Here is a 26,845-nt window from a genome sequence, read left to right as displayed (position 1 = left end):
GCCCTGTCAGGATTTCATGTTATCCTTTTGGCTTAAGCAGGGCTTAAGAGTTGCTATTTGTTTCACATAATTGGGAAACAATGCCATAATTGAGCTGACCTGCAAATTTAAAGCTGGACCATTATCTCTTCAGCTCTCCAATATCTGCTCAGCACTACCACAATCCACAGAATGCACCATAGGTAAAAACCATGTGGGCTGTTTTTGCTGATTTTTAATGTGACTTCACTTGATTGTTCAGTTTCAGTGCTTCACTGGCTGCCTAATTGCATTACCAAGGCTGTCAATAACCACAGCATCACCAAATACTGCAAAGCACTTCTTGAAAACATACTTCATAGCTTATAATTAACTGACTTGGTGAAAATTCTTTACATTTTTTGATTTTGCAAAGCTCATCTTCAGACTTTTTTTTTCTGTAATACCCAACACCTAATTTGCTTTCAAACCATTAGTCCACGTGTTCTGCAGATAAATTGGAACTGGAATGCCAGCAGCCTGGTCTTATTCAGACCATTCCAAGAGCAGTCTGAAAAGCTGTACACTGTTTCATTAAAAAGTTTGCCTGCTTGTTTAAGAAATTAGTAGCACTAATTAAATCAATATTTTACTGATCCTTCCCCACAGATTTCCTATTCTTATTCAAGCATTCATGCCTCGCTGTCAAGGCTCGGTTTCTGCTACAGTTATAGCTGCCCTGGATGGATCTGTGCTGATCCCTCAGACAAATTCATGGCTGCTTCCATTTGCAGAAATAATGAGTGTCTTTGTCAGACAGACTTACAATAAAAATGAAATACTGACAGGAATTTAAACAGCACCACTTAATCCTTAAATACTGCTGTTTATTAAAAACTGGTGCAGAGAGTGCCCTGAACTCCAAGACAACAAAATCCACATGTGGTCTTATCAGCCTGGGACCAGGAAAAAGCTATAACCACATCATGCAGTCGTCTTGGGCAAACTAATTAGATCTGCTGCGACTGATTGGATTTGGTGCACTGCAGCTGAAAGCAGACAGCAGGTTCCCAGCCTGGAATTGCTGAGGGATGGAGTAGCAGCAAGGAAGCAGCACCTTCTGTCAGGGACAGCCAAAGCTTAGGATGCTTTTAGGATGCTACATGAAAAGTAGAGTAGGTCTTTAGTTCATTATCTTTAGTTTCCTTGGTTGACAAAAGGCAAGCAGAGTTGGGAATTCAAGCTGTGGGAGAGGTAGAGGTGAAGGTGGCATCTGCTGCTCCCATCCCTCACCTTCTCCAAAGAGCTTCCATTATGGGAGGGGAAGATGTTTCAGACAGAACTGAATTAATAACTACGTCAAGAAAGAAAGAAGGGACAAGTAAGAAACAGCTGGTAATAGAAACCATTAGTCACCAGAAGTGGAATGAAGTCCCATAAGTTATGTCTTGCAGAGATAACAAAGGCACAGAGTCACACTGAGATGGGTGGTGGATAGAAAAAGAGTGGTGGGAAAGGCTCTTCAGCTGAATATTTTGGCAAGACAGACATCAAAGAAAGAAGAATTTTTGTCTCCCCATTAGACATAGGATAATCATTTTGTGAAAATAAGACAAGTAATTTTGATCGAATATCAGTAGGAACACAATGTTGAGCTCAGGAAAAAAAGGAGCAGGTGAAATAATAGAAATAGAGGAAAAATGAAGAGAGGATATTGTTACAACTGATGTATGAAAAAACTGCAGAGCACATTCATGATTCAGCTGCCTTTTTTTTCCTTTTAAATTATCAAAATCATGGATAGCCTCATGTACAGAGACTTACAATGTAAGCACTTATATTTAGGTGGGAAGAGGACCAGGAGAATGATCTGGACAATTTTTACATGGCTGTTCAACTGATTGCTTCAGTGTGTCAGAGCAGTTTTCACCCCTCTGAGAAAAAGCTGTAGGTTTCCATTCTAAGGAGAACTTTACTCTGATAAACACTGGACCAAGTACTCTGTGTTTATATTCTGTCACTGGTTGCTAATATCAAAAAATTAATTTTACACTGTCAGTTGATATTTTTATCTTGCATAAGTCCATTAAACTGAGATGTAAAAAGTAAACTGACAAAAGTAGATGTTGGGGCTGCACTAGCAAATGATTTTAGCTGTACTCACAACACTGATCACTGGTTTTAGGAAGAAAGTCAGATATCATGGTGTCAAGTCAGGCTGTTCTGTTTCCTGCAAATAAACCTGAAGGATCCTTTTTCTTGTTGTCGTTGATCTTTGAGGGTTTTATCTTTTTTTTTTTAAAAAAGGTGTTAAACACAAGGCCAAAACAAGTGTTTCTTGAAGTAAAGCAGGGCACATATTTTTATGACAGCTTTCATTGTAGAAGGTCATTTCTACATATAAAAAAAACCAAAAACAAACCAAAATGCTGAAGAAAACCAGGAAAGTATGACATTATCAATCAATACTGTATTTAAAGAAAATACTGAGGTTTCTCTGAATTGCTAGAAGGTCATTTCTACATATAAAAAAAAATAAAACCAAACCAAAATGCTGAAGAAAACCAGGAAAGTATGACATTATCAATCAATACTGTATTTAAAGAAAATACTGAGGTTTCTCTGAATTGCTTGCTTACTCAGATCTTTCTTTTCTGTTTTGAAATTTGAGCAAAGTAAAATGGATGTGGTTGCTGTCACTCAGAGCTGCTGCCTTGCACCACCCCAACTGAAATGCACTTCAGCAAGAGGAGGAGTGTGTATTCACATGAAATTTTACTGGCATAAGCTGGGTTTGGATGGATAGATGATCTAGTAGTAGATAAAGAGGGATTTTTCCAGTCACATCCAAAAGGCAATTTTAGTAACTTTTAGCATTAAGTATTTTTTAAGCTCTGCAAGAGAACACTGAAATATGAAATTTCAATGTAGATAGATGACATGAGCAGCCATGGGCTCTTTTTTTGTCTTGAACATAAATCGTTACCTAAAGTTCATAAACAATGCAACTGATCTACACATTGATATTCAACTGCTGTACTTCACACATACCTTTATTTTTATGGGGTGAAAACACACTCACATCTTTCTCCTACTCAAACATGAGATCATGCCTACAGTATTATTTTTTCAGTGAAAAATTAAATAGATTAAAGCTAAAAAAATAATTACCCTGTCTTAACCAAGAAGCCAATTTAGACTGACTGAGCTGCACATCTCAAGCAAGTTTCCCTCCCCCAGTCTGGCTAAGTAGTGGTGACAGCTTTGCTACAGTGGCATTCACAACTGGCTTCAGGCACTGGGGTTTGTGATTGCTGCAGCTGATGTGGTAGATTTAACCTGAGATATGAGAAGTTAAAATAAACAGGGTGTGATGGAGCTGACAAAATGGGCATCTGGAAAAAACACTATGATCATGATAAAAAAAAGAGGATATTGTCCAATACAAACCTTCAAAGACTGTTTTTCAAGAAATATATATTGATAGATTTTAGCTTTACTGGCTAAACTAATTTACTGGTATTGAAACAAAGTTTCAATATTTATTATTAGATTTATCTCTGACTGGAACTCTTTGAATCCAGCCATTCCTACCCATCTTTCCTCTGTACAGTCTATAACTAGAAGTCTAAAGGATATGTTTTTAAACTGTAGCAATTGCCTGGAAATTCCCATAACAAATAAACTCTGCTTCCTCACAGTGCAAAAGCTTTCTAATTGCAACTAGGAAAAGAAGTGGTTCATTTTTACCACTTCCCAGGCTGACCTGGTAAGATTTTCCATAGCATTGATCAGCCCAGGAAGGGAGCTTGCAGAGGATCTGGTTACATGGCCCTATCAGTTAGGAAGGAAACTGCACTTGTCTGTGCAAGAAGCAGGAAATCCACACTGGGACATCTGCTCTGTCTCAGCTTTAGCCACACACTGGGTTGGCAGTTCCTGGATTTTGCCTACCTTGAAATTTGCATTCCATCAAATTCCAGGTAAAATGGCAGCAACCTTGGTCAAAAGGGTCACATTTTAAAAATACCTCACTGCCATTTCCAGATTAAAAGTCTTCCCATGAGAATCACTTGGGAAGTTCTTTTTACTGAGGCTGTCATTGCCACGTTTGAGTTTTGGTGGAGAAGCTGCTTGTAGGAAGCTTCATCTTTACAAACCCACATGGCTCAAGTGTGGGACAATTGCAGAATGGCCAGTTTGGGACCAGCTGATGCCTTTTCACTTGATTTGAATTTTCCAGCTCAAGGTGATGCTCTGTTACTCTCACTGGCGATTCAAAGATCATCTATATTGTGAAAACTGTGAATTCAGGAGGTCAGGGGCTGGGGATCTGAGCAGAAAAAAGGAACAAGTAAATCTATGAAAATAATATTCAGAGATACACTGTTACAATCACAAATATTTCCCATTTCTCTTCTTCCAGTTGGCCACGTTGTTGATTAAATAAAGCTGTGCATAAAGATCAGTTATGAAGGATGCTACAGATGAAGAGTATTAGCCCAGGAAGAAAATCTTAATAAATTGCAAATGCAATTTATTTTATATTAAAATTTAATCAGATTAATCTATTTCTAATACTGTATGCTAACAACTTGGGCACATAGTCCCTCCCATGATATTACTGTCACTCTCATAATGCTACTTGATTTATGTGATATTAAGCAGCAGTTGAAATACAGACACATTAGAGATGCAACTGTCTCTAAAATTCTTATTAAGAGAACTGTATCTTTTTTCAATTGCGTTGTAAAATTTCTATCAGACATTTTACAGCCAAAGTCTTAGACCTAAAATACAAGACATAGAATCCTTAGTTACTTCCTTCATCTGTTGTAGTAAAGGAAGCAATAAAAATAACAGGCACATGGACAAAGCCATGGGCTTTCAATATTTGCCTGGATTTATTTGACATCACCTCTTTAATACCAGATTAAATTTGGCCTTATGACCATTTAAGATAAGAGAGAAAAAGAACTTCCCATCCTGCAGGCACGTGGGGCTCTCCAGAGCTGTAGCTGCAGGCTCACACAGAAGGTCAGGGTGGAAAGGGACTGGGATTCAGCACAGCCAGTGCTGAGAGGGGAGAAACTGCTGCAGGAGAGGTTCCTGCCAAAGGAAACGCCAAGAAACCTTTTACTTCTCACAGGCTGTCACAGGAAGGTCAGCCACATCCAGCCTTTGGATCTTTCTTAGCAAAGATCAATCTTGATTTCAAGAAAGGGATGCAGCAGTTTGAAATTAGTTCGCAAGCCATGCGCCTTCTGTGCAAACCCCCTGAGCCACATCCATGTCACAAGAGCAGGGTTTGATGGCAGCACAAGCACCCAGCAGGGACAACGGGCTGCAGACTGGAAGGAGAAGTGTGTCCTTCCAGCCAGATCCAAATGGAGATAAGCACTGCTGGCCAGTGCCACACCTGAGCATTCCCAAGGAATACACAGCTATCCACATGCCACACTGCAGCCAAACAGAGGGCTAAGGGCTTTTCCCATGTTTTCCAGCTCTTTTTCCCAATATATATCTGCACTCTGGTAGCCATGGGTGGGGGTGATCATCCATCTTCAGTGCAGATTCAACCACTCTCTACATTTCACAATGGCCAGAGCTCCTGCTTGCCATGGTTTAACCCCAGCTGGCAACAAATCCCCACAGAGCCAACTACTCACTTCCTTCCTTGGGCTGGGAAGAGGCTTGAAAAGGTAAAAGAAAGAAAACTTGTGGGTTGATATAAGAACACTTTAATAACTTATATGAAGTTATTATCGATTATTATATTATTATGAAAAAAATAGCAAAAGGTGAAAGAAATTCCAAGAAAAACAAGTGATGCAAATGAAGACTATCAGTCACCATGAACCCACTGATGCCCACGCCCTGACTAGCAGCCCCTGGACAGCTTTCCCACTAATTTAGATGCTGAGCATGACTCCACATGGTTTGGGATGTCCCTTGGGTCAGCTGGGGTCGGCTTTTCCTGCTCTGTCCTCTCCCAGCTTCTTGGGGGTGGTGGGGTGAGAAGCTGAATAATCCTTGCAGAGCACTGCTCAGCAACACTGAAACATCTCTTTGTTATCTACATTATTCTCGTCCTAAATCCAAAGCACACACTGTACTGGCTACTAGGAAGGAAATTAACTCTATCCCAGCTGAGCCCAGGACACCACTACAGCTTGCAAATGAATTGCAGGAATGTATCCATGTTAATCACACAATTGTCAATAGAAAAGACACTAAAATTTTTAAAAGTTGTAAGAAATATTAGATTCTTCTTTTCTCACCAACATCTTTCTCCCTAGCTACCTACAGAGATCTACAGTGTAATTCATGTACTGCACATGGAAATATCACTGCCTTGTGTAGCTTCAACAGAGATTTAGGCTTTGTTTTGGCTGCAGGTAATAGTTTACTTCAGTGGTTACAAACAGCCTTCTCGAGCTTCAGCCCCTGGGTAACACCACAATTCTTCACTGAAAAAGCTCTGGTTGCAAATGAGAGGGGGAAATACATACCAATTAATTACCTACCCAATTAATAAGCCAGAATGTCTCTGACAAATGAGATCTGCCTGTGCATTGTGGTGCATGAGCAAAGATCCTTTCCCAGCACAGCTGGCACCGCTGTCCCTGAGCTCTCTGAGCATCTGCCAGGACAAGAGCACAGCTACAAGCAGGACCTCCCTTCCTTCATCTCATAACTATCTGTCACAAGTCACTGTGAAATAAAATAAGGTGACCCAGGAGAATGGAGCCAGCAAAGGCATTTACCCATCCTTTATATTGATAGATGAAGATAAGACATTATAGAAACAGCCTGGTGAATATTTAACCCACATCCAGCTGCTTGAAAGGTGCCCTCAGCTAAGGCTGCTCCTACCTGCACTTGCCTCCAGGTGTTACTATCTGCTCATAGTCAGTCCTAAATCAAAATAAAATAAAACCTTCAAGCTGTCAGCCAGACAGGGGAGTGACCCATGCAACAGTTTAAAGGCTGAGCTGGAGACACGATGCTCTACCCACATTTCAGCAAAGAAAGGTAGCAGGGGATTTTCCAGGTGACCCTTTCATCACACTGCATGGATTCAGTGGGAATCTGGTGGATAAATTTGGTAAAACTGTCCTCACACAGGCCTCAGTGGAGCTCCATCGACTGCAGAGAAATTTCATGCAAGCAGCATATTATAGAAACTTGGGTGTCATTAAAAGTAAGTGGATTTGTCTGAGAGTAAGCACATATTTCATGACAACACAGCACTATTTAAAGAACATTTTTTTTCTTTGTCCTCCTTCAGATGAAGGGTATTATTTGTTTTATAATGTAGCTCAAAATACCTCTTTAAAATCCATAAGATACTATGGAAGCTGACGTGTTCACAATGAATAGCTTCTCCTCCAGATTAATTTCTGTTTTATTCCCCAAGTGAAGCACACAGCAGCAAGCTTTATACAAAAGTGAGTTTAAAGGAGATGTTTTTTAAATGAGGATTGTTGTCATGCACTCTGAAGGAATTGTAAGTCTGCTTTCTAACTATGGATAAGTGAGATATTAAAAGAAAAACAAAACACCTGCAATGTATCAGGAATGTTTACATAGAATAAATACCATATGTAATTAAAAACAGGTGGGTGACACCCCTCCTTTCCAAACCAAAGTAACAGGTGAAATCATGTCAAGTTTGGCACTTAGTTTCATGCTCTTGATTATCCTTTTTCAATGAAGGCTGGTTTCAAGCCCTTTTTGGTTAAACCTTTCAAACCATAATAATAAAATTGCATTTTAAGACACCATTTACCCCTCCATCCTTAAAATTAATACTTTAATAATTAGAACAGGGAAACTGTGTCTTTAACTCTGTGTGAATTTTTGCCATGCAGTGTCACAAACCTCCTGAAACACACAGCCTAGGGAGAAATGCTGGATTTCCTACTGTGCACACTACAGTTTTACTGACCCCATTTGCCAAACCCTGAGAAGATGGAGTTCAGGACAACTTGAGTTGTGCTGGTGTCTAAACTATTTTTAACACTTTTCTATTTGATGATCAAGTGCTCATTCTTTTATTAATCTTGTTAACAACATTATCAATCTTTATAAAGCCCTATTATAACTGCAGCAATAAGATAATCTTAATGTTTATTATTAATTTTAAAGGGATAATGAAGTCTCTAACGAGCTGTAGGGATGAAGAGAACCTTCCTCAATAGTCCTTCTCTGAAAAGGTCATTCTTATCAGCAACTCTTCTATATACTTAAAACTGATTGTGGCATTCAGCAAGTTTCATTTTTCAGCTAAATTATTCAACACCTGTAGGAAGCCATTCTGAAAGCTTTTTACACAGCATGAGATGAAGCACAAGTGGTACAGGGACGAATATTTGAAATGGCAAAGTTACTAAGGCAGCTGAACATCCAGCCAAAATTAGTGCCAGAAAGGAAAACAGCTGGCTAAACTCAAGGAAAAGTCAAGAGAAGCAGACAGCTAGAAGACAAGCAGACTCCAAGCAATGCATCAAGTGTAGTATTTTCAAGGGCACCTCTCCTCAACACTGATAAATCACTTTCTTTATGGATGTTTTTTGTTCTGTTCGCTGCTTGTTTAATGCCAAAGCATAAAAGTGTGCAGATTTTGGGATGTTGACCTCCCTCCAGCACCCCACAGGCCTTGGCTCTGCAGGAATTACTGCTGCTACATTCCCACTCCTTGAGGAGCAGCAACTTTTCCATTTCCAAAACTCCCCAGCCCTTGAGTTTGGGCAAGGCAAGGGCTGATCCACCTCAGTATTCACCAGAGAAAGACTTCTCTGTGCCCAACAGCTGACAGCTTTCTGCTCAGCTCTGGATTTTAGGGCAGCTCTGGGCTGGTGAAACATTCCCAGTCCTACAGCAGTGCCAGGGAGGTGAGGGATGATGCCCTGACTGCAGCTCTTCCCAGAACACAGGACTGCTTCAGGGAGAGCAAATGCCACCAGAGAAGATCATCAGAAATGGAGATCACTTTTGGCAAGAGAAATAAAGACCTAATATTCATTATTAATGGTTCAATTTTCTTTCTGTTAAATTTTTAACTATAGCAATGCCACCGAAAGCAAACCAACAAACAGAAAAAAACCCTTTAAACAGCAAGCAAAAAGCAACCAAATCCACTGCCACAATTGCCAGGTATACACAAACAAAATCAAACTCTGTGCCAGCTTATGTCATGTTATCTCAACAATGGGAATAAAATTCTATACCTAGACCCATTAAATTTTCAGATCTCACTAAGCAAGCACAAGAGATTTCTGCAGCATTTTCATGTTGCTGTCATATTTGCATCGACTTCCTTTTGAGGCTACTAGGAGAAAAGGCAGAGATAAAAGATCCACTGATGTTCTTGTGCAAAACACTGAAGTGCAGATAAGTGAGGATTATCAGACTTACATTTGGCTTTGCAGGAAAACACAGTGTATGGAATTTTAAAAAACACCTGTTAGGTTGTAAAAGGTGGGACTGTACATATTGTAGTCAGAATTTTAAGCAGTTATCTGATGAAAATGTATCACAATAAAATGCAGTGCACTACAAAAAAAAAAGTCAATGTATACCTGCATACTTGTCCAAAAAAAAAAAAAACCAAAAAACCAACCAACAAAAAAAACAAAAACAAAAGACAAAAACAAAACCACCAAAACCCAAAAACCTAATTTTGAATCTATATCCTGAACCAAAAGGATTTGATCTAAAAGATTTGAGATGAAATAAAAAAGCCATTTTGCCCAAATAAATAGTAAACTTTCCTAAGAAAATTGCTGTGCTGCATTTATTTTTATCAGCTGACCTCTATAAAACCTTGCTAAATTCCATAATAGAATTATGAGCTTCCATATTAGAAGTGAAAAGATCATTGAATGTTTTAACCTTCTAGAAATGAGAAAATAAAGTAACTTTTTAATTAAAGATAGAACTTGATAACCTGCAATTATTTACTTTTTTACATCAACATTTTGCATTACGTTCCAGAGATATTTTCCGTTATCATTTCTGCTTTAATATCCAAATGCAAAATATATTATCAGCAAATAATTAACTGGATCAAAAACATGCAAAATATTGGCAAATTTTCAAGTGTAAAATTAGGAATCATTTTACATTCCTCAAAGTAAAAGATGCAGTACAGAGCTAATTCTGAATTTTATTTTCTTGTTAAAAAAAGTTATAAATAGGAGTTATATTTTAAAAAGCAAACACTCCTTGTACGTTTATAACTCTTGTAGTCTGATATTTAGCTTAGTTTGGGGGTTCTGTAGAATGGGAAGATGAAACATTCATAACTATCTCAGAACCAGAGGCTCCAGCCTTGGACAGAACCTCCTCTCTGGAATGTTTTTGTAAACTAGGCTGCAGCCTCGCTCTGGGGGGGATAATTAGAACAGGGGGGCAATGACTTCATTTATAAGTTTCTTATTGGGGGTTTTTAGATAGATTTGCTAATTTGTGAGGTCAATAAATTTGTATACGAGTTGTACACGAGTATGTGCTTCTTGGCATGTTTCCACCTTTGCCAAGTCGTGCACCAAAGATCCTATCAAAACCCTTTTTCCCTGCACTGCTGTGTCTGCTTTGTATTTTTCCCAGCTCTGCAAGGCATCAGCCCTGCTGCCTGCAGCTTTTCCAAACACACATCCCTCACACACAGCACCTCTTATCTCGCTGCCAGGTTACTCCAGCTTACCCCAAAACAGGTTAACCATCCCTGTGGGAGGACATTGTCCTTTCCTGCCTCCTGGGCTTTCTCCACCCCACTGTCCCCAGGAGCTCTGGCTTTGCTGACCTCCCTGGTGCTCAGGCGTGGACACAAGAGTGTCTCCTGCTCAAACCTCTGCTGCCCAGCCCTGCTGACCTTGTCAGAGCCAGGTTTCTGAGCTGTATTTCTGCTCACACTGCACAGGTCCTGCAGAACAGGCTGACAGCACTGCTTTGACTCACAGCAGGTCTGCTAAGCCACCTTGTCTGAAAATTTACTGCCGCGGTAGCTGCTTGTTCTTTACTTATTCTTCTCTAGTCTCTTGCCAAAAGGCTTAAGGCAGCTGTAAAACCTGCCTGAGGAGAACATGCCCTGGGCAGTGGCTCCCTCCCCTCCGCTGCCTTGCCCCAGGGGTCTGACTGCAAATGCCAGGACAGCAAAGCTCAGCCCAACACTATTAACAGGTACTTTCCGAGCATCTCGGGAGAAAAAAGAAAAAAAAAGAAAAAAGATGGAATAAACCCAAAATCTATATACTCCTACCATACAGCCAGCAAGCTGATGAGCCTCCCTACAGGGAAAGGCAAGAAGAAGGGGGGAAGCAAGCAGCTGAAATGGGGAAAATATTCATTGACTACCTTTCCTCTCTCTTAAAAATTATCATTTATCATTAAAATATTTACAACAAAACAATCTTTTAGAAAACTAATGTCTTTTAAGACAGAATCTGTCCTCTCCTCACCTGTCCTCTCAGGTGTAACAGCAATTCCCAAAACTTTAAAGCAATTTGTAGAGTGGCAAGACACTTCAGTGAGAGAAGACTGGGGATGCTAACAGACCTAGCTCCCAGTTCCCATGCTTTGTGGGAATTTATTCTGATTCACTCCAGCCTTAGACAGGATTTTACATCCCAGGTTAGATCTTGGCCCTGCATGGAACTCTGGTTCCAAATGTAACAGTGTTATCAAATGCTGCAATCAGTGGTGGGAATGTTTGGAAGCAGATGCTTCATTTGAACACTTCTCTGAATTTCAGCACAACGTGACCTCTGAAATGAAGAACAGTCCCACAGAGCACTGGAGTGGCTCTTGGCTTAGAGTGGGCAAGCAGTGACTGCAGCAGCCTGGTTTACTCCTAGCAGGTGAAAAAGCAGCTGCCTTTCTAAACAATCATTGCAGTAGGATCCAAGAATCTGGTTTTAATGTGGTGAAGAGCCACTTTGGGTGAATTATTTCCCAAGGCCATCAAACCTGAAATGATCCAGCATGCTTAAAAGGAGCCCAAATCTACTTTATCCCCTTCACTACTGCTGTGACAAGTCAGGACAGTATTTCCAGTGCCAGGTGCTGTCCTAGGAGTCCCCAAGGTGTGTCTGCAAGGCACCAGGCTGGGTTATGCACAACTACCAGCACCCCTCTGGAGAGCAGAGCACAGCAGAGCTTTACTGAGGGAGGAGGAAAGCCCAGCTACCAGCACAGCCTCCAGCAGAGCCTGTCTCTCTGAGAACACAGCCCAGCATGGAAAGGTGTCAGACTGAGGGTCTGCAAATTGCTCATTGCCTCGAGTTCAGCAGGAAAGATACAACGGAGGATGCCAGTGGCTCAAACTATTCTGTCTCTTTTTCCTTCATTGAGCTATCAAATGCCAATGGCAATCTATCAGCTGTGGCTGTTTTAGGATAATCTCTCTCTGACATTTTCGGTGAGAGATACAAATTTTATTTGCATTATTGCAGAGTTTTATGGTTGTAAAGCACCATTGTAGGTTAATCTTCCCTTTGACATGTTTATGAAAAGGTAGGGTGCTTATATTCCCTCTTTTCTCTCAATGCTTCTCAAAGAATCAAGACAGGCAAAGGCATGAACTGCAAGCACAATTACAGATTTCTGCATTTAAAATAAATAAAAGCCAGGGAAATTCAGAGTTTCTGAGTCCTTTTAAATGCACTTATATTTCTGCACTGAGATAGAGACATCCATGAGGGACACTGACAGATGTAATTTGTAGATATAATCTGCAAGTCCTATCCTTAAATTTCATAGCATTTTAAACTCCAAATGATACACTGCAGCAAAAATGCTCTTACAGATGGTTTCCTGTGTATAAGAGAAATCTGTGGATAATGTTAATTGCATTACTTGATTCCTTAACAGAGAACCTGATGTCACTACTTTAAATACCTCTGCACTTTAAATACCTGCACACAACTGTACAGAAGAATTCAAGACACCTTGAGAGTGTAATATTGGCACCTCTAGCCTTTTTGGAGGTCTTCCTACAGCTATTCATTTACTCATTATTTTCTAAATTTTTTTTAAGTAGTGATGCTGATATTTGTGCTTAAATATTAGCCCTCACTTTCCATCAATAATTAGAGAAAAGAGATATACACAAACTGGATTTTTCAAGTATAAAAGATATGCCAACCTCAGAAACATCTGTTCTGCTCCCTGAATTAAGGCAGTTACACTGGGATGAGGCAGAAAGTGATAAATTCAGGGTCCAGAGTTGAAAACACGAGAATAATAATAAATCCTTAGATCTGAAAAGACAATGGTCTTTTTTTAAAGTGCTTTCTGGAATGTATTTTTTTTTCTGCTTTCTTTTTCTAAAAATATTTCCTATTATTCTTACAATAAGAGACTAATGACAATAAGAATCATTTTCTCAGAAGGAGAATAATGTTTCAGTTTCTAAGTTGTTTGAATCTATCCATGAATAAAAATAGATTTTTCAAACAAAGTGTTTGAAAATTTTACAAAAGGCATTAAAATCATACCTTATAAGAATCATGGAATGTTTTTGATTGGAAGGAACCTAAAAGCCCATCTTGTTCCCCTCCCTGCCACAGGCAGGGACACCTTCCACTATCCCAGGTTGCTCCAAGCCCTGTCCAGCCTGGCCTTGGACACTTCCAGGGATCCAGGGGCAGCCACAGCTTCTCTGGGCACCCTGTGCCAGGGCCTCACTAGCCTCACAGGGAACAATTCCTTCCCAATATCTGACCTAATTCCTCCTCTTTCATTTTGAGCCCAGTATCACAGAAGTTTATCTGCAGGTTATTAAATTATGTGAGTGTGCTCAGGATAGTAAATTTGCCTGAGGGAAATGTGTAAGTGCAATTTCTGGGTTGGATGGAAATGGGCAATACAGCACTGGAACAAATCCTGACCCCTTCAGATTTACACCTCCATTTCTGTATCAAATTACTATAGATAAGCACCCACACTTCTGAAGCAGTAGCTGTTCTGCAACTGCTTTACCCTCTGAAAACTTCTTCATAACTTTTTCTGTATTAAATATAGTAAATCAGAACTATATTTCTCGCCATCAGCTCTCCAGCTCAGAAGGTAAAAGCAAAGGCTGCATGCAACATGGTCACTGTTTAAAAAGCTGTTAAGATCTTATCCACTCGCTTTTATAAGCACTCAGTGGGGATATAAGGCCTTCATTTTTCACAGCCTTCCCCCCGGCCCTCTTCCCTGGGACAACAGATTTCATCAAGATGAGGTGCCAGGGAATAATTTCATAACTTAAAGCAAGAAGAGCCAAAGATAAACATCCAAAGATGTGGACACTTCCTAAAACACCAAAATCAGGGAGGGAGGGAGGGAGGGAGGGAGGGAAGGAGGGAAGACCTGTACTCTAGGGAAGTTGCTTATGTTAATAGCTGTTAGCAGTGGGATCTCCCAGATTCAGGGATATTATCTCCCATTAAACACTATTAAATTGCAAAGAGCCACCATTAGTGCAGGAAAGCTCTGAGGCAGGCCGTGCTGCAGGCCAGGCTCCTCTAACAGAACAGCACTGCTGATCTCCAGCTGCCATCTTTCCCTGCCATCCATTTCTGGAGAGTGCAAGAAAAAGGGATTTCACTGAGTGAAATGGATCTTTGCTCTGACATCATACAGTCGTGTTCCCAGGATGTACAGAGCAAATGCCACAAAGAGAAAGAGAACAAAAAGTCAGAAGAACAGAACAGCATTTTTTATAATGATGCTGTTCAAAGCCCTTATTTCCTTTTTTAAAATATTTTCTTATAAGTGAACATGACAGAGTAGTAGTCATATATGTCGTTTAGAACTACAGGAGCAGCCTTTAGAATAAAGACTGAAAATTTCTTTTTCAAGAAGTATAAGTGTCTGCCTGTTGTACAACTTCAAAATGTGAAGATTTGGCTAAGGTTTTTGCAAGCACAGAGAAATGAGCTCATAGCCAGCAAGCACAGCATGCCCATCCTTTGTACAGTGATGGAGAAAGAACTCTGACACTTCACTCTAAAGTTTATCAGTCCTTTCTCTTCACTGTGAGAAATATGCATTTCAGAGCATGGGTAAGGCATTCCATCTCCCTGATGGAGATTCCATTTCATACCTAAAAGGAATATCACAATTATAAAACATATGCAAGGCCCATAGTGATGAGCACTGTGCAGGGAGAGCACAACATGGAGCAGGTAAGCACCAAAATAAGGTGTTTTATTCTCTAACCATTAGAGAATTTGAGTCCTAACATGAGGCAGACCCCTGAGACTGCTTGTAATCACATTCTTTGTTTTCCCTAAATAATTATCTTTTGACTAAAATGTATTTTTCTCTATTCCCCTTAACTTACACATACATGCTCCCCTGACAGGAAAGAATTATTGAGCTGTGAATCAACTGCAGCCAGTGGAAGAAGTGAACTAAATTACCAGGAAAAATATTAACTCTGATGGAGCAACATTCTAAGTATGAGGGTGCCTTCATTACACTGTCCAATAAAAATAAGCAAAAACCTTCTGCTTTAAAGAACTCATCCATGACTGTAAGTTCTCTCGCAAAGAAATTGAACTAACATTCATTACTGTAAATCTGAGGGACAATTGAGTAGCTATGAGTTTTCCACACAATCTTTTTTTCCTAAATGCAGGAAACTGAAGAACTAACCACAGTCTGCATTGCACAGTTGCAACCACTGACCTTCTGGGCAGAACCGTGAGAATGAATCCCTTAAAAGAGATGGTGGTGCTGCTTTGCTCCAGCAGGTCATTAAAGCAAACATATTCCTGCTCTTCAGGCACTCCAGCAATCCCACAGAATGCTTGTGCAAGCCTAAAGTTGGGACATGCATAAATACTCATCTCAAATTCATGTTACATCTGGTTTTTATTATACCGCAGGTACTTTCAAGCTCCCTGTGCTAGAATTGGACCACAACAGAAAGACATTTAACTATTTTTATTTTTACTGTCAGCATTTAACTATTGCTATGATCATTTTGTCCCTCCTGAGTAAAATAACAATAAGCTTTAGCCATCAGGTAGCAGCCACTAGAATCTCAAGTACCAGAACCCACTCCAAGAGGCATTTCTATTTTTCAGCATCCTTGTTCTGATCTTGAGCTACGAAGCAATCTAATATTCTCTAGAAAGAAAGTGATATTTTCTGTTATTACTGCACTAGCAGGTTCTGTACTCCAGGTGAAGGGATTGCATTTCTCTCCAAAACTCCTTGACCTTCATTAGTGCTTCAGGGAGCTCGAAAGCCAGATGGAATAACAAAAAATTCAATAAAACACACTAGCTCATATCCTTCTGGTTTTCTGAAACAACAGGGAAAATAATAGCCATCAGGTCTAAAGATTAATTTGAAATGAAATGCTTGCAGGCAAGTAGATATGATAATTGCATTAAATCATATACTGCTTGTTTTTAAAAGGGACGTGAATTCTTATAATTAAATCAACTTCTAGATCATATTTTAAGTCATATTATTTTAATTAATCTATTTGAAAAGAAGTTTGCAAATAACCAAGGCAGCCATTAGATATTGCAATTTAATCAGCACTTAATTTTGACATTAAAAAAAAAGTAGATAAAGGCTTAAAATAAGATTTTTAGATGTTCATAGACCAATAAAATATCCATATGTATTATGACCATGAAGGTTTTCATACCTACAAAACCACCTATCTGCTGTATTTTGTTATACTAAGTCTCTAGACCTTCACACAGTGTATGTGTCATGTAGGTTTGCTGAAGAAATGAGTTTTACATGCCCAGATAGAACAGTGCATTTGGAATGAGTGAGTAAAGCTCTGTGTGATTGAAGTGTCATGGAAACATCAAGGATGGAAAAGACCTGCAAGATTATCAATTAGTGTCTCTGCCAGCATTTTATGTCAGACCCCATTTTGATATCCCCTTTCTTCTTATACAGCACTTAACATGGCATGCTATTAAGCCAGCACCATAAAATGGGTTAAAATAAACCCAATTTTGTCCTGGGTTTGAATGAATATTGAGACAGATCTGGAAATTATAACTGCAACTTAAAAGTGTTCCTTGACTTGATGAAGAAGAAGAGGAAGAGGACAATTTCCATCACTAGCAGCAAATCTCTCCAAACCTAAAAGCTAAACCACTTCCACTAGGCATATTCCATATGTATACACATATATGTATATATCTGTGTGTGTGTTTAAGAACCTATAACCCATTTGAAACTGCTTGGCAAGATCCAGACACATAGATTTACCAATGCTGTACTTCCTAACCAGGATATTTAAAATGTTTATTAAGCAATTCTGTAAAAGTCATGCATGCTGTTTCAAATATCCACTTTTCAGAGGCACCCAAACCCAAGCTATGCACACAATTCCTTAGGAGAGCAATTACATCTAATTAGTGTTAACTTCTTGTGCTGATGCTTCCAGGACCCCAACCACCCTACTGCTTGAAGTTATTCCCATCCTATTAGTTCACTGGATCACCTGCCCTAAGCCCACAGGAAAGCTTTCCTGGTTTTTCTAAAGAGAATATAGAAATTTCCTGTGGCTACAATCCAAACCCTAATGAGACTCTTCTTTCTGCCCCTAAACCGTATTTCCAAGTGAGATTATAAATTGTTTTACAGGAATCTTTTTATATCACTGCAGTCTGGCTAATGCTAACAACCCTTTACAGATTCCCTGCATTTAAAGGCAAACTTTCCCTAAGAGATCTTGGTTGCATTTGAGCAACAAAGATTTTGGAAGATGCAGCATTTTAACTTTTCTGACTTTAGGATGTCAAAGCCAACTGCTGTAATGTTATTTTGAAGCCATCCCAATAAGGAGAAAGATATTTGTTAAAGACAGAGCAATTTAAAACCCTGTATTAAAACAGCAATTTTAAAACACATTTTTTATCTAATGCACCCTTTTTATACTAAGCTAGCCAAGTTTTCAATACTCAGAAATATACATTAACTCATGGCTTTTTTAATGTCCCTATCCATATTAACCTAATTCTTCATGCTTCCACTTGGCTGCAACAGTTTTTTGGAATTGTTGCATGCTCAATAGCTCCATTTTAAATATTTCTGTACAGAACTGCAAGGAGCATTTCACAGGGAAGGGCACAGAAGACCAGGTTTTAATTTGGAATTCTAAAGAACTTGTGCTTTAAAGTTGTTTGGGCTTTTTTTGAGGCTATTTAGGGCTCACACCATAGCTCTTCTTAAAAAAGTGCAAAGGTGTGTTGTCTGGGGCAGTGTTAGAAGGGAAAAATTATGTGCAAAATTTGTAATTTGTACCAGTTTTCACTTTGGTTTGGCCTAGGAAAAATTGCAAGTAAAAAAAGAATGTTGAGAGAATGGGAAAAAAGGTCTTTGATTTTTAGGTTTATTGGGGGAATAAGAGCACCCAATTTAAAAACCAGATACATATACATTTCTATGCATAAATATGGCAAACTTGCAAAAGTAGTGATTTATAAAGACCCACATTCTATCAGCTTCTACATAAAACTCTATAAAGGCAAGATCATTCCTCGTTCCTTGCTATAACTTTGGCATTAATTATTTTTTATTATTGTTCTGGTTAGATATTCTAGTGTTTGCATGCAGAATAGCAGAAATTTGCATACAAATAAAAGCTGTGTAGTCATATTTTGTTCTAATTTCCCATACACGTCCCTAAACAGCTCAGGATATATAAATTACAGTATCATTTAGCTAACAATCCATGATGGCTACGTGTAATAACATAACCTGCCCAGGATTTAATTAAGCAAGTTCAAAACATGGAAATTAGAAGTAAGGAGCCACTAGAGAAGGATAAATTTAAAGAGTTGGCCTCCATTTTTAAGCTTTTATGATTTTATTACCTTTACTAAGAATGAGGGAAAATGCAAACAGAGAGGATAAACATTTACTGTTTATCTTAATTTTTTCTTTCCAAGACAGAGAAAAAAAGAAAAATTTTGCTCTTAGTGTCCCACCCTCTTTAGTACTTTTGGAAAGGTCTTGGATTTTCATTCCACCAATAGCATGGATGAAATCTGTCTAGGAAGAGTAAAGTTAAAATTCTCCATCTGCTCTCTCTGAGTGGTGACTGGGTTTGGAGAGAGAGCACCATGATGCCATCTGACAGTGCATGAGGTTCTAGAGACTGTAAACATCACAAAATTGAGGTATACGTGGGGAATATTCCCTTTTCTCACATTTATGTGGCACAGGATGAGCAGAGAAGTTCCCTTTAACAGTAACCATGGTGTTTTTCAGTGCCTGCCTTCCATTTTGCTGTGTAAAACAGCTACATGAGAACTAACTTTACCTTAAATCCTTTTATGAGAGTAAACCCCATGTTGTCTCAGGTCTGAAATTGCCAAAGAGCAATTGTTCTGATTTTCCAGGGGATGGTTTTGATGTTTATGTTGGGTCACAGGTGACACAGCAAGATCTACCTGTAATGTGTCCCACAGCAAGACAGCTTTTTAGGAAGCTCAGAGGTAAAAATGAAAGACAACAATTTTACCTACACCATCACCTTTTTTTAAAACTACCAGTCTTTACACACACTGCATTTAAATAGCTTCTCTTACCAGTCACCATTTTGTTTGCAATATCCAATCATTTATTGGCTGGGTTTTTTAATTACATGGGTGTGGGGAGTTTGGTTTGGTTCCCCACCAGCACCATCATACCACCCCATTTAATCTTGTGGAGCAATATTCCCTTAAGTCTTGTGAAAGTGAGTGATCAAGGAGAACCTACTTTGAAATTCCTCTCACACAGCTAGAACTCCTCGTCTGTGTTGTTACAGATATTTAATTCCTCTCCACTATTAGATCAGCTGTCATGAATTTATGTACCTGCTACAACTTGAGGTGAGGTAGATCAAGACTCCTCTTGGTGGGATTTTGCTACAGTGGAAAAAACATTTCTTTTTCTCTCATGATTACTTTCTGCCAATCATTTTGACAGTGAACATGTCTTTAATGCTCCACAACAAAATGAAACTCAGGAGCCATTTATCAAAACAGGCTGTGTAATATTGGCTTCTAGGGGTTTCCCAATCAACTCAATTAGGTGGGTTCTGTCTTGAGGTTACTGAAAGGAGAAAAGGCTTTCTTGGAACTTATGCCAAGGAAAGGTTCTGCAGCGATTTTCATGGAATTTAACAGTATTTATCTTTTAACTCTTGAACAAAATGAATTTGCCACCATTGTTCAGACCATCAAAGTGAGAGTAAAGAGGAGGAATTTTGTGTGTGTGTAGGAAAACACATAAAATACATGCAGAAAACCATGATGATGCCAAATCCTGTCCATCGTGCTGAGAATGGCACTGGGGATGAAACATTCTCTGAACTCACAGACTGAGGACAATATAAATGTTCCAAGAAGTTACCTCAGGACTAAGGTTTCACTGATAAGACTGCAAAATGATGAAACAAACCAGAACAAATAGTTCTGAGCAAATAATGTGTAAAAGGGTTTACAAATCCCTTGAGGCCTATTTTACAAATTGGCTTTAAAATTTTTGTTCCATATCTTCTTTATTTCCTATCCCATGTTCTATCTCTGTTGTACAATAGCACAAGGCTCTTCTCCTAGACAGTGTTTCTGATGATAGAAAGAGATAAGGCTATCCATAGAAAGACGAAAAAATAATCTTTCAAGCTTGAAGGATCTGCATTCATTTTTCCACAAGAAAACTAAAAAGGCTTGATAAAAAAAAAATGCAGAATAGTAAATCTCATAAGAATGTATAAAGAGATATATAGATGGCCATAAACAGCAGACTAGTATTGCAGTATTTACATTAAAAGTTCTTTCCGGTTTTCTCTGCAATTCATAAATTTCCTTTGCTATAAGAAAAGGTCTTCATTGTCACTTATCATTTTGAAAAAAATCAGAAATACTGCAACTGCAGGAGCATGTAAAAATGTCTGGGACTACTTTGCATTTTCATCATTTCAATTTTGCTCCACAAAGGAGAAAAAAACCCCATCATTTATTTAAACCCTTCAGCATCTGTTTATAGAGTTAGAATTTAGTGTAACAACTGTCTTCTGATCCACTTGCAATTTTGATGCATATCTTAAAGGATATACATGAATAGGACATCTGCCACTTTAGAGATGCTAATTTAATTTAATTTAATTCCTTAAGTTCAATTTTTGTCAGGACCAAAATAATCTGATATTTTCAACAGAAGCAGTAAGGAGCTCAAAGAATTTTTTATTTATTTTAGATACAAAAACGTATGTTTAGTTCATAAGAATATTTCCATATTTATAGCCTTTCTTTCTGTACTTTCTTAAAATGAAATAATCTCAATAATTCTAGAAAGGTCAAGGAAAAAAAGGTATTTCTTCCACCATAGTTTAGCTTAAATAGCAGAAATGCTAACTCTAGATATATGGTGCAAGGCGGAGTTGCAAACTAACAAACTGCATTTTCCAAAATTCTGGTTTTCCCCATTACAAACACAGATAATCTGGGTATATTTTTTTTCTCCTCGCCAACTTTGAAAACAGGCAGAGTGCCCTCAGGGCACACAGCAGAGCAGGGGCTGAACTCACAATTCTGCACACCTCCACTCCCTTTCCAAGCACCAAATTCGCTCAGGTTTCATGCTCACCCTAATCGCAACAGAGATCATCCGATTTGCATCATTATTTTCCACTACTTAATAACAAATGCCTCATTCCATAACTGCAGCAGGACTCTATCGATTCCCTGGTTGTTCTGTTATTTGTGGGACATTTCACTCAAAGCACTAAATTGTATTTATAGACTTCACACAGCTTCATTGTTTGCGTATTTCGTGACTTACGCGAAATTAAATCAAAGATGTTCCCAGACAACCAGGAACCACCAGTTTGGGTAATAGCAGCTAATGCTCACCAGAAAGGCAGAGGACCAAGAGGATGTGCAGATCTCTTTCACCACCAAGGGTCTGCCCAGTGCTCACAACACATTCCTTCCCTGCTTCCTTCCTTCACTCCAATTTATCTTACAGCTTGAGCAGCTAAGTGCTCCTGAAGTTAAGGGCAAGGCAGTACTGGGAAATACCAGGGAAGCAGAGCACACTGATATCAAAAAGCTACAAAAAAGCTGACCAGATGGAGCTTGGAGCAACCTGGTCTAGTGAGAGCTGTCCCTGCCATGGCAGGGGGTTGGAATGGGATGAGCTTTAAAGGTCCTTCTAGCCCAAACCACCCCATGGTTCTACAACTGAGCACTGCAACTGCAGCCTTGGGCAGGAAGAGTACAGAGCAAGCCTCACATTTAGCTGCTCTTACCTCCTAATTTGGAGAGGAACTGCAGGTTCTCAAGCAGTGAGTTAGAAAAGCAGGGCCACTGGTTTGGGAAGTGAAATGTTTAAATAAGAGAGATGCTAGGGGTTGTGGATACAGGAGATATGTCAAATTGCATCATGTCTGACAGGTAGGTGTAGACACAAGTGCTCCAAGAGCCCTGAGCCTCTCTTGGCTGACAGAGGGCTGTGTTGTAGAAACTCAGCACTGTTAGAAATAAGTCATCAATCACCATTACCTTCTGCAGCTTGGCTTGCTGGAATATCTCAGCCATGCTGATATCTCACCTGCATGGAAACTTCCACAGCATCCCCAAATCAGGTGTGCTGAGGACAGGGCTGTTTATCCCCCTTGCTCAGCACTTAGATATTTGCTCTTTTGCTTCATACTTTCAATTAAAAGGCAAGGGAGAATATTGTTCTCAAAAGCTCATAGTGACAAGAAGTGCCACAGTGTCCAAACACATTTGCTTAAACTACTTCCCACACCTCCAGCAGAGAATGATGAAGAAAAGAGTAGAGAAAAACAGGACAGGATCTCCTTATTTCCCTGATGCACTCACCCTTTTTTCTGGCTAGCAGCAGTTACAGGCTTGAACTTTATCAGGGCTGCCATGTAATATCTGTTTTCATATCGATGCTCTTCATGGGGAATCACAACTGCTCATATCCATTCTGTAAATCCCATGTTCCTAGTAAGGAGCAGAGATTTGGTCTGGCTCAAATGACAGCAATCAGGGGGTTTTCAGCAGAAAGATCTGACCCTGTCTTTGTTAACATAAACCAGCAATAATCCAGTAATCTGACTGGGCAAGATGTATTTCATAAATCAACAGCTAAATGCTTTCATTTCTGCTGCCTGCTGAATTCCCAGAGCCTGAACCTGAGGTGAAATCCTGGCTGTAGTGAATTTAATAACAATACTCCCATTGACTTCAGTGGGTCCAGGTTTTCACTCCCTAAAGCCACAGGGGTTTTAAAACACTTTTTGGCATACAGAGAGAAGCAAAAATAACTTATTTGGCCTTTTTTACAGTAACTCTGGGCACAGTTCTATATATATTTTCTAAGAGTCAATTATAGTCTCCTCTACTTCCCTTGACTATTGACTGCTTTGTGATTGATGTATTATTTCAAGTAATATATAAAGTCTTATACCTATTTATTGACAACATGCTAAGTTAGGTACCTTTTAGGCAATTCTCCAGCTTGAAAAACCAAGTGCTGACAGCAAACTGCAGACATCTCAATACCACAGGCTGTTACCATTTTGAACATAAATGTACATATTAATCAGCTAATCACTAATCCCTGAAACCTCTAACTACAATATTGGCAGATCTTCTTAAAAACTATTTCCAAGCTTGCATGCCTGTTGTTGCATTTGCTTAAGGAATCATCTATCACATAAATGGCTAGTTAGTGAAATGAACTAATTAACAGGGAAGTTAAATGGAGAAATAAATCTCAAACTCAAGATTACTGAACTGTTGTCATCCCTTCCCAGCCAAAGCCACCAGAAAGGCTTCTACTTAAGAAATACTGCTGCATTTTGAAAGCTTTCTACACATGTGAAACATGTACCATTTAATCCCTATTCCATCATGCTGACCAACCATTACATCAATTGTATTAAAATATACGTAATACAGTACAAAATACAGCTGTCCAGGTCTGAACCTCCTTTTCCTCTTGTGTTCTGCTTGAAACCTTTGATTTGCTTTTAAAGATCAATTTAAGAACTATTCCTGTGCATGGTTTTGAACTATTTTATTAATTTATTACTGATGTGAACCTATGGGGCTCACAGATCTTTAGATCCATGTTTAATTTCTGTTAATGTTTGTTCCAACTCCTCTGTGATACCCAGTGGGTATATACATATTTTAAACTCCCCCAATATTTTGACCGATAACGTTTTAGGGAAAACTTGGAATCACATTAACATTTTAAGCTAAAACCAGCAGTGCAATTGCTTCCATTTCCGCTTGTGCTAATAAATGAGAGTATCTTGTTGAAAGCAGAAGGAAACAGATGGACACTTTGTCAAAGTGTGAAGCTCAATTATTTGGGTGATAACATGTGTATGAGTGTATATATATCTAGATATTACTGAATAACAACATTTTTAACCTCTAATACTCCCATTTCTTTATATAGTAATCACTATTTTTTTTTCTTTTCCACACACACAAACTACAGACTTATTGGAGGTAAAAAATGACTGACAGGATCACACAGTAAGCTTACAGTAGAACCCAGAATTGAACCTTTTCCTCCCAAGTTTCAGTCCAAACCTCTGTGAACTGGAAAATCAGGGAAGAACATGGTGTTCCCATGGAACACTGGAACTGAAAATGCACACACAGACAGACTCTGTAAAGGATAAATGATAAATCTGTGTTCTTAGACCTGAGCAGTTTATCTCTGATTTACCTCAGAGCGCATCAAACACGTTAATGGTGTTTTAACATGATGTGGGAGTTACAATAACACTGCCCAGCATTTAGCTCACTAATGGCTTCTTAATTACAAAAGGGTATTAAGGCTTCATGGGAAGCTGCACCCTAATGCTCATGGCCCCTTTTATCCCACTTGAGCATTTCAGTATTAATGATTGTTTTAATCTTGCCATTATTTTGTCCAGCTCTATCTTTGACAATGCCTCAGCTCCTTATTTTGAATATCTCAGCTACAGTGTTGATATTCATACTAATCAGTCTCTTCTGGCATCTGCAGTGTCAGCTTGGAGCTGATTCAGGAAAAAGCCACAAAATCATAACACTACTGTTTCTATAATTTTCTGCTATTTAGGATGCATGTAACTCGACTTCTGAGCTTTTAAAGATGCATCTGTAAGGCCTCTGGCTGTCATTTTGAGGGGAAAATATAAATCTCAAGCCACATTTGTGTTCATGATATACAAAAAATTCTGCTTCCTCCCATGAATTTATAGTATTTCTTCTTCATATAAGCGATAAAAGAAAACTTCGAAGTTCAAAGGAGGTAAAAGGGTGATATTGGTTGCTCTGATTTAATATCTTGTATCTAGCCAGTTTGCTTTGTGGACCACTCTGACCTGATACAGATATCATTGTTAAAATATCACATCCATCTTAATCCTCCTTTTTTTATCACATCCTCTCAATCTCTCCTTTTCTCGTGATCATGGAATGGTTTAGGTTGGAAAGGACCTTAAAGATCACTTAGTCCCAAACCCCTTCCATGATCCCAGATTTCCCCAAGCCCTGTCCAGCCTGGCCTTGGACACTTCCAGGGATCCAGGGGCAGCCACAGCTTCTCTGGGCACCCTGTGCCAGGGCCTCCCCATCCTCACAGGGAACAATTTCTTCTGAATACCTGATCTAAATCTCCTCACTTTCAAGTTAAAACTATTTCTCCTTGTCTTATCCCTCCAGGCCCTTATCCACAGTCCCTCTCCAGCTCTCTTGGAGCCCCTTTAGGTACTGAAGGTGCTCAAAGGTTTCCCCAGAGCTTTCTCTTCACCAAGCTGAACAACCAAAACTCTGAGCCTGTAAATCAGAAATACCTTAACCCAAGTGAGTTAGTCTGCTGCAGAAGCATGGTAAGAATCACAAAATACAATAACCTCCCCAAATATCTATTTCTTCTATTCAGGACACAGGTAGGATCACAGGTAACACACTACACCAAATATTGGTAATTTGGCTAAGAGCAGCATATTCAACTTCTTAAAACCAGTAAGAGCAGCAAAATCAAGAGAGTTTTCATTTTCCTTTGATCTTCCACACTGACAGAATTCAGGAACCAGCAATAAAAACGTCCCAGCTGTCAAACATAATAAAAGGTCTTGTTTTCTTAGCAAGGCCCAGGCTATCAATAGTAATCAAGGCTTTTCTTCCCAAACAGAAATGGATTGCAAACCACCCCAACCCAAGCCCTAGCTCAAGGTAAGTAGCTGTGCCCAGCAGGTAAAATTGAACACACTGTGTCCCCAACATTCCAGCTTTGTGCATCTGTACTTGGGTCAAAATACACCCAACAGTTTCCCCAGGGGGTACTGATTTTCAGCTCTTGTCATAGCTCACTCTGTGGCTCTGATTGCTCTCTAATTACCTCAGCTATGCAGCAGACAAAGCAAATTTACTGCCCTGCCTAAGATGCGCAAACCTAGTAGCTTTCATCACTTTTACTTCTTTGCATGGTTCTAGATCTGCTTTAGCAAAAGTTACAGTATTCTGCAGTCTCTCACTCCTATAGAATATCCAAGGAGATTCTATGAGGCAATAATTTACTGTCCTAATCCTTTCTCCATCAATGGATGTCTTCAAGGACAGAAAGTTCTCTGCTATTGATTTGAAGACCAAACCCAGTACAGGTGAAGTTCAGACTGTGCTCACTATCAGCACTGATTGCAGAATTATCTTGGGGTGTGTTTCCATTAAGTCATTGAATTGAAGAGATTACAAGTTTATATTCAAGGCTAACCTTTTACATACATCACACAGGTGCAAATTGAGACCTTACCAGCAGCAGTTCCAACTGAAAGCATCTGCAGGACAATTTTTTTAATTAATTATACCTTTGTACAACAATAGAGATGGCATGGAACAAA

General features: G+C 39.2%; 1 protein-coding gene across 3 annotated transcripts in view; it reads right to left on the bottom strand.

The window, feature by feature from the left end:
• ZNF804A (zinc finger protein 804A) overlaps positions 1-26,845 on the bottom strand; it is a 361,702-nt gene that overhangs the window by 172,792 nt on the left and 162,065 nt on the right. The window contains exon 5 of one of the 3 annotated variants that reach the window (XM_085065960.1): positions 22,812-22,940. The exons of the other annotated variants lie outside the window; for them this stretch is intronic. Within the exon in view, the coding sequence (XP_084922086.1) occupies positions 22,812-22,864 (53 nt within the window). The 5' untranslated portion in view covers positions 22,865-22,940. The remainder of the gene's footprint in view (positions 1-22,811; positions 22,941-26,845) is intronic. 3 annotated transcript variants of the gene reach the window in all.

Source organism: Lichenostomus cassidix, chromosome 7 (genome assembly GCF_008360975.1).
Source record: "Lichenostomus cassidix isolate B80296 chromosome 7, HeHo_3.0, whole genome shotgun sequence".
Taxonomy (NCBI): domain Eukaryota; kingdom Metazoa; phylum Chordata; class Aves; order Passeriformes; family Meliphagidae; genus Lichenostomus; species Lichenostomus cassidix.
Note: the sequence above shows the minus strand (reverse complement) of the source record. Positions and strands in the feature narration are given on the sequence as shown.